Consider the following 9743-nt stretch of genomic DNA (forward strand, 5'->3'; position numbering starts at 1 on the left):
CCGAAGCGGTAGTAGTGTCTTGTATATAGAATTGACGTCAAAAATAATTCTAAAGGAATCAATTTTGAGAAAATAAATGCCTTTTCTGCCACGGACCGTCCGGTCGAAGACTCGGCTGTATCTCTAACTACCGCAATAGTTTCAGTTGATGTTTATTTTATGACAACAAATAAAAATAGGGAATTATAAAAGCCGCCATCTAAATTATTTCACAAAAGTACTAGAGAAGTAATTGGAAACCTGACTTGCTCTTTACTGGTGCATATTTTTTATGGAAGTAACAGAACTGCCTATATCGTAAATTACATTAGCACCGATAATTTGCAACTTTACAAGCAATTAAAATTATATTTGGGGATAAAATTATGTTGTTACTGTTGAAAACATGATGTTCATTTGTATTTCTCTTGTTACAGCCAATACAGTCTTCATCCCAAGTGTGCGTTACGAACATGTCGATACCGAACCAGCAAACGTGCGCGGCCCCCTACCAACGATCCAGAGAAGTGTGCTCGGCCAGTCAGAACAACTCGAACGAACAAGTGTTAATACCCAACGGGCACACGGAGCTAAGACTGGAGAGGATTCCCAACGGACCATCTACAAGTCGAACCAGCCACCAGCCCATATACTCGGTGATCGGGGAGGGACTCACGGGAACTGAGTGCACCATTTGTTATGAGAACCCCATAGACAGTGTGCTGTACATGTGCGGACATATGTGTATGTGCTATCGGTGCGCCGTGCAGCAGTGGAGGGGGAAGGGCGGCGGCCAATGTCCGCTCTGTCGGGCCCAGATCAAAGATGTCATCCGCACTTACAAGTCGTGATCTGTCAACTGTCACAAATGACACACCTGTCCACTGTCAACGTCATACTGACAGACACTCGCGGCAAAGAGACCCAGACAATATGCCAAAAACGTTAATGTACATAGTGTCGGTTATTAATTCGATGACGTAATAATTATCGGGAGTCCATGACTTATAGAATATAATATATGAGCTAGTTCTAAGTATGTATAAGACTAACAATAATCCACAAAGACAATCGAAATAATCGTGTATAAAGTATTATTTATAGAGTAGGATTTAAACAAGGAATGACCGTGTTACATTGAATGTGATTGGAGGGCTGTATGGCGCTGCATTTGCCTTTTTGAAATGAAAAAAAAAATGTGTATCTATGGCCAGTAAACGTCAAATATTTTAGTTTTTAATGTATGACCTCTTAACTTCTAGGTGTTTTATTCGTTTGACGATGATATATGTATAAATGGAGGTGCCGTGCGCTTCCTTGTGACAATTTCCATGTATTATCAACACTTATTATCAAATCTTACATGACATATTTCCGAAGCAGTAAGGATAATTATTTATTTCAACACTGACAATTACTTGAATAATAGATATACAAGATTCTTTTATTACTTTAACTTAGTGACATTGACATGACATTTGTGTTCAATATTTTTTTTTTATAAAATTTATAGAAATTGATTTTAAAATCAATTCGTAATTAAATTACTGGTTTTTTTTTTAAATAATTACCTAGTTTTTTATTTATACCAAAATATCTGGTTCTGTGAGCCGAAATAGCATGTGTTTATTAATTATGTAGTAGATATTTAGTTTTTATTGGTGATTCAATGCGATCAAAATTGTACTAAAACCTCTGTAATAACTTGTAACAGAAATTATAGATGTCATCCGTTTAGATATCACTTATACAGACAGACATAACACTATTATACTAAAACGAAACGTTAATTACGTTTTAAGTGAAGTTAACCAATTCTATTTGTGGTTCATCGTGAAGCAAAACAAAAAAAATATGTAAGATATAGATATATATTTGTATTTCATAAAAAAAACGTGGTCCACTAATCAAATTGGTTGACAATTAAGTAAACTGCTAGACGCCCCAAACTGTAGACGTCATATCAACGTCACAACCAATATTACTGATGACTGTTATTTAGACTGCGACTCCATTCGTCCTAATTAAGTGATTTAATGCATTTATATAATAATATAATCTAATTGCCGAAATGAATAGTTCCTAAACTAGTAATGATAGTATGGCAACATTGAAAATAGTAGTCTTGGACTTAAAAAAAATTTACAGTTATAAATTTAATATTCAATTACCGAGACAATAATGTTATCACCCTGGCTAAAATCAATAATTGAAAAAAGAAAATACAATCTCCACCCTTGATTCCTATTTTTTATTTTCTCTACTAATCTCTCAATATTTTTTTTTAATTTCTTTCATGACCCTGGATGCTAGTCCTTCAGTCAAATAATTAAATGGTCTTCACTTCCAATTTAAAAAGGTGTTGCCATACTTTCTTATACTAGTGCCGAGATTGCAATCGATACAATAATCTGATATTTAGTGTGTGACAACATAGATGCAACTCTATGGTTTGTCGCAAATGCTAAAAATTGTAGATTTAACAATTATTATCGAGCGCAACGTTTCAATTGAAATATGAAATGTCAAACGCTTCGTACTGGAATTGATTTATTGAAGTGAATTTGTATTTTATTATAGCACAGAATTATTATGAAAAGATTTTTTTTTTTTAATTATGTAAATTAAGTGACATTTATTTGCGAGTAGCTAGCTCGGGTGTTAAATATGTTAACAACTAGATATTTTTTCATAATACTTCTGTTTAGTAATTAATATATTATTATAAACATTAATTATACTTCATACTTATTAATATTCTGTTTGCTCAAAATAGTTTTCATATCATTCTATCTCGAAACCTAAACATATCTTTTAAAACTTTAGCACTGCATTTATTGTATTATTTCCTACCTTACTCATTCCCAATATTACCAATTACTACCAAACGCTACCGCCAGTTTTTGTATTATTGTAAGAGCGTTATTTTGTATTTGTTCGATTGTAAATTATATTTATTCGATAGTATTAAGGTCGGTACAGTTTTATAGAATTATTTAAATTGTAAGTAAAACAACTTGAGGCCGTATGTGGCCTTTGGATTACTGCTACCGACTGTGGCGGGAAATTAACATTAAATTAATAACAGGAACAAGAAAAAAAATGTAAACAATACTGTGTAACAAAGAATTAATACAGTTGAATTTATTGTAATTTCAAATAAATGCGAAATCAATAAATTTTCTACCACAGTAGCAAGTTGCCTTCCGTCGAATTTTATACCAAAACAGTGTGACCAGTAATAAAATTTCCCAATTTTGAACCAAATCTTGCGTATTGCGGGTGGTACACAGTTTTTGCTGCAAATTGTTAAACTCTAATTTGGAAAGTGTGTATCGACGTAATTATTTGTGATAGTTTTTTTTAAGTTTTTTTTATTCGGTCCCTGTACAGCGTTGTCATCTAGTCGTTAATAATTTATTTCTTATCGATTTATTAAAAGCCTTTTAGATTAAGTTCCAAATAAAATGTTTATTGAAGAAATTTTGTTTTATTTTATTAATAACTAGCTGACCCGACAGACGTTGTTCTGTATATTATAATAAATAAAATAATGTTTTTATATGAATTTGTCAATAATATATCATAACATCAAAAATTACTTCGTAAAATATGCACCCTGCTGTCGTAATGAAATTGTTTCACAGCAGAACTGTCAAACCGTGCGTCATTAAATTCTCTCATAGAAATTATGTATGGACACATCAAAGGAACAACAAATTTGTTGTTTTCATTTAATTTAGCAGCATTTTCCTTCTTATTCACCTTTTAAACCTTCTCTGGACTTCCACAAATAATTCAAGACAAAATTAGCCAGATCGGTCCAGCCGTTCTCGTCTTTTAGCGAGACTAACGAACAGCAATTCATTTTTATATTAGGTCCTTACATATGAAATTGGCGTTTTGTATGGGAGGAACAAAAGGTCGAATATTTTTAAATATAATATATTTAATTAATCAAAGTATGAACCATTGTTTTCTATGCACTTTTGCCATCTTATAGGTAGTTCATTGATCCCAAAAAAAAAAACCAGTCGGACGGGAATCAATCTGTGAAGGCGATGGACTGCCCCATCAGAGTTAAATTTTTTCCCTTGCAAGAAGTTGTCCAAATTTCGAAAAAAATGGTAATCTGTAGGAGCAAGGTCCGGGGAGTAAGGAGGATGTCTTAGACATTCCAATTGAAGCTCTTCTAATTTGTTAGCCGTCTGTTGTGCAGTGTGTGGTCTAGCATTGTCGTGCAGTAGCAGTGGCGTGGAGCGATTGACCAGCCTAGGTTGTTTAGCCGCTAGCATTTCCATCATAGTTTGCAATTGCTGACAATAGACATCAGCCGTAATAGTCTGGCCAGATTTGAGAAAACTGCAATGAACAATACCGGCACTAGTCCACCAAACGCTTACAAGTAACTTTTTTGGGGTTAATTTTCGCTTGGGGCAGGATTTGGCTGGCTGGCCAGGATCCAACCATTGCGCTGAGCGCTTCCGATTATCGTAAAGAATCCATTTTTCATCACAGGTAATGATTCGGTTTAAAATACCTTAACTATTGTGCCGGTTCAGTAATGTAACGCAGCAGTCGACGCGCGTTTGCCGGTTTGCTTCAGTCAATTCGTGAGATACCCACCTTTCAAGCTTTTTAATCTTCCCAATTTGTTTCAAGTGAATTAAAACAGTTTTATCACTAACACCGCAGCCTGCAGCTAACTCGGACGTGGTTTGCGATGGATCCGCTTCCACAATAGCCTTCAATACTTCATTATCAACTTGGGTCTCAGGCCGTCCACGGGGCTTGTTCTGCAGGTCGAAATTTCCGGAACGAAAACGTTTGAACTAAAAACGAACTGTGTTTTCTTTTGCAACATGACCGCCACATCATTCACCCTACGAGTCGTTTCCGCAGCACTAGTGCCACGGCGGAACTCGTACTCGTTTATGTATTTATATGATTATTTATAATGCGATACTTTAAGTTTTTCCATTTTGTAAAATGAGTGACGCAAACAGAAAAAAACAAATGAATGACGGTCATCGAAGCACAAATACATGAGTAAATAGCTGTACAAATTTGAATTTGGAATTCCTTACCAAAGAGGAGAACATCGTGATTAAGTGGCCAGTACGAAATACGCCAATATCATATGTAAGGACCTAATATATATAGATAATTATAAACGAATATTGCTCATTACATAATTAGTGGAGGATCGAAAAATTCTCGATAAATAGAGATTTAAATTAGATTCGATATTTTCCAGTAACATATCCTTTGAATTGTGGGTACTTTGAATAAAGTACTCCTCATAGTCATAATTACATAAGAATGAAACGGTGTGTGGTAAAATCGATGTTGAACTTCCTTCGATATTGTCTAAATAAGGACTAACAAAAATTTTGATAGTAAATGCCTAAGCCAAGTAAGACCTCCAATAAAAGATTAAAGCTCGTCTTATGTTATATTAAGAAAAGGTTTAAATGAACGAGTAAATAATAATAAAATTACATGTAAAAAAATGTGTTCCTAAACTTATGTGACCTTTACATATATTAAGACATACAAAAGGTGTTACATTTAATATTTTAGAATCACAGACTTAATAACACAAAATTAATTTTAAGAATTACGATTATAAGCATCATGTTACTTCACTGTTGCTTTTAATTTACACCGAGAGCGAGCTACACTTCAGAAGCACAAGTTGAATGAAATAGTTAAATAAAGTACAACCTAAGTGGTCCAGGGATGTGAAGTCAAGGAAGTCCACATGACGAAGCTGGTGGTTCAGGTGGGACAAACCAGCTAAGCCACATCTAAGGTCTTCCGTGACGATGTCACCATACTCCGTGGCGTAACTGCATAATGCTAGCTCATTTCCTCGAATTCTGCAAGCTATATCAACTGGTAAACTGGATCCCAATACGGTATTTGAAGAGGTAGGCCTCATAAGTTTAAAATAGGGGAAGATTAATTACGACCAGAAAATGGCCGGCTCCACTCCACGGCAGCTATTAAAGCCCGTTGAAAAATGAGAAAGCAGTAAAGCACGCGAATTTGCCCACCTACATTTATACCTGACTATTTGTAATATTATATATTCTTCGTCCTGACGTAGTGAGAATGACAATGTCGTCTGGACATCTGTCAAGCACTGATAAAATACCTAACATGGCTCTGGTATTCTTGATTGTCCATAGACAACTTTAAATATCAGTATTGTTAAATCATAAGATATTAGTATAAGTGCACGTAAGTCTAGCGCTGACCGTTATTGCGCAGGAGTCAAAAATAAGGTATTTAGGAGGGGGGGCCTAGAGGGATGAAGGGTGAGTTTGAGTAGTGCCGATTTGCTCGCCAGTTGTATGCTGTCCCCCGTACCGATACGGCACCCCGGGCAATTCAAGTGTACAGTCACATTTTGGATTGTACTGATAATAGAAAATAATTGGTGTTATTATTTTTGTTGTTTATTGATAAGTTTGAGTAGGTCTGTTAAATACACACATACTCGCACATACACTCACGCACACGCACACACACTCGCACATACACACAGACATATTTTATTTTTGACGACTCTGGCACGTAATTATCTTTGTACAGTAGTACTTAACACTTTGACATTAAATATTTTTCAAAGTATTTGCGTTCGCAACTATTTTTCATTACATTAAAATAATGTCATTAATATTATTTTACTATTATCTAATTAAAGTAATATTTGTTAAGCGTGCGCGACAGCTATCTCCTCCACGTTTCTTTCGGCGCTAGAGAAACGTGCCAACACTTTTAACTACAAGGTGGGCCAAAAGAAATCCTATTGGAAGATGCTCTCATATTTGCAAATAGCCGCCAATGTCAAATCTATTTTGACATTTATGGACTAGTCAGATGCAGAATACAAGTGAACAAGCCATGGAGCGGTATACTCCCCAAAAACGCGGAATAATTGTGTCTATTTTTTGCGTAACAATTCGTCTGTGGTGTTGGCGCAGCATTCGCGCGACGGAATTCGTCCCCTCGCCGATTCCCCAGCCGCCCGACACCGACTGCGCCGTTTGGCCACCAACCTTGAAGAGTATGGGACCACTGTTCGCGCTGGAGGAGTCATCGGGTCCCTATTTTTTGAGAACGCCACTGGCCAATCGACAACAGTGGACGGTACGCGCTGTAGAGCCATGTTGACCGAGTTTTTCTGCCGCAATTGGATGAATTCGGTCTGCAGGACATCTATCGTTTTGGCGATTTACACTGGCCCACAAGATCACCCGATTTAACCGATTCCGACATTTTATGTGGGGTTTTTTGAAGTCTCGTGTGTATGTGAACAAGCCCGAGACTCTGGAATCCCTCAAGGACAACAATAGACACGAGTGCGAGAATTTGTCGCCCAAAGTTCACGCTGAACTGATGAAAAATGCCATTAAACGAGGCCGTATGGCAATCAAATGTGACGGCGCCCATTTGGGCGATAACATCTTCTCTTGACTTGTCCAATACAATTCTAAAGGTTCAAATAAACATAATAAAAACAGAATTGAAGTTTTTCATGAAAAAAAAGAGAGTCAGAAAACATCGGATGACTTCTTTTGGCCGAGCCTGTATAATATGAATTAGATGCAACGACCACATGACAGAAATGATGTTACCTTAATCAAGACGAAGTTAATACAAAATAATAAACACATATTTTGTTCTACTTATATAAAAAAATATGGAATAATGGACTAATGTAAAAGCTGAGTTATTAGTTTACACATCTCTTAAAACAAAGGTTTTAAACCAGTGTGTGTTACTAGTGATGATTTACGGAACGCAGACGTGGTCGCTTTTATTAAGGGCTATACTTGGAGTTTCTCTGCGAGATGGAATCAGAAAGGAGACGATGTGTAGGAGGACCAAAGTCATCAACAGCCCGGGTGATTAGGAAACCGAAGTGTCAGTGGGCAGGGCACATATCTCGACGGACAGATAGCCGTTGGGGCAGTAAAGTCTACGCATGTACGTGCAACGTAAAGGAAGACGTAGTGTTGGTAGACTCCCACAAGATTGAACGATGATCTGGTCAAGATCGCCGGAATACGTTGGAGGAGGGGAGCGCAGGATCGATCGTCCTGGAGATCTTTAGGGGAGGCCTTTGTCCTACATTGGACATCTTCCGGCTTACATGATGATAATTAAACGCGTTTAAATAATCTCTACAAAAGTTGTTTATATGGGAACTTTGTCAGTAATACTTTAACTATTATTGTAGTAATTTTCTTCTATCCACCTCAAGTAACTAAAATAAAACCTTACTTACCTATTTGATTGACAGGCCAACCAGCATACTGTTCACGTGCTAATCACTGCCAGTGCCACCAATACCTCACAACACCAGCACGAAAGGAGTTCCTTACACAAACGTTGAAAACAAGATAACTACTTTATTGGAAATACTTCACTTAGCATTGTTTGGGTTACTAGGGTTTGGGTCCCGGGACATCTCCTGCCTCGAAGTCCCGGGACTTTCGGGTCTAGACAAGATTGTCGAAATTGTTATTTAATCTTTTTTATTTTCAAATAATTGAAGTAGCCTAGCGCCATCTGTTAGTTTTTACGGCGCGATGTTAGAATGAACAATGTTATGGTTATGAGCAATGATTAGATACTAGAATTATAATATAATAGTAAAGTTATGAGGAGTTAGTACGATTTTTAACTAAGTTTGTTTAATAACTGCTAAAAAGTGAATCTGTGTGTGATTATAAGAAATAGACAAAAGCAATTAATAATTTTAAAGTAAACGTATAATTTTGAATTGCCTTTTTAATACCTTTCACCAGAAATAAACTCAATGAAAATTCTTATAAAAAGGGATAAGCCTTATGAAACAAAAAAAAACTCTTATGTTTCTTGAAGGTTCCGGGACCCGTTTTATTTTGTTCATATTATGCACATGTATATTTTGTGACATTTGGACTATCACAATTAAATCACGATTCGTGCCGCCGAATTTCACCTTCCCACGACACGCCACAAGTTGTTATATCATCCCCACCATCTGGATGTGTGGGGTTCCTCCACAGTGCGGTTTTAAGGAACTTTCTTCGACTTTCTAAAAAGCTGTGGAAGCAGCTTCCTTGTGAGGTGTTTCCGGGACGATACAACCTTAAAAAAGGCGCCTAATTCCTCTTGTGTTGCTTGCATTCTCTTGATAATGTGGGCGGCGGTGATCACTTAACACCCGGTGACCCGTACACTCGCTTGTCCTCCTTTTCCATCACAGGGTCATCACGGTGAACACGTGATCAAGCAAAAACAAGCGAAGGTCCAATATAACATAAAACTATTTTGTCTAATACATTTCTAGTTCACTTGTGTTTTAAATCAAAGCTCAATATTATGTTATGTAATTGGTTTGTTTTAGACCGCATAGTGGGTTTCTTTTGGAGATAGCATCGAATGTGTTAAGCAATAAAAAACATTTATATAAAAAAGGTTTTATTTACAAAATTCATACGTCGGTTAAGGAGGCGCATACAAACACATAAAAAACCTTACAGACGGACGAATCACACGCTCGTGATGACAGTGACAAAAAAATAATTGCGAATCTGTCAATATAATATCACAATTATTAATATTAAAATAAAAAAATCATAAAACACAGCTTGTCCAGTAAAAAGCGACAAACTCCTTATTTATTGCAAATATATAAATTAGAAAATAGCATTAATAATTTGTTTATTGGCAAAAGGCCGGGTGAATCTACTTATAACATTAAT

General features: G+C 36.2%; 1 protein-coding gene across 2 annotated transcripts in view; it reads left to right on the top strand.

Annotated features, from left to right (window-relative positions):
- Positions 1-3462, top strand: part of LOC126973437 (protein neuralized) — a 67398-nt gene extending 63936 nt beyond the window's left edge. For both annotated transcript variants that reach the window (XM_050820699.1, XM_050820698.1), the window contains exon 4: positions 417-3462. In XM_050820699.1, coding sequence (XP_050676656.1) covers positions 417-830 — 414 coding nt within the window. In that variant the 3' untranslated portion in view covers positions 831-3462. The remainder of the gene's footprint in view (positions 1-416) is intronic.
- The last annotated feature ends 6281 nt before the right edge of the window (positions 3463-9743 follow it).

This window comes from Leptidea sinapis, chromosome 29 (assembly GCF_905404315.1).
Source record: "Leptidea sinapis chromosome 29, ilLepSina1.1, whole genome shotgun sequence".
Classification (NCBI taxonomy): Eukaryota; Metazoa; Arthropoda; class Insecta; order Lepidoptera; family Pieridae; genus Leptidea; species Leptidea sinapis.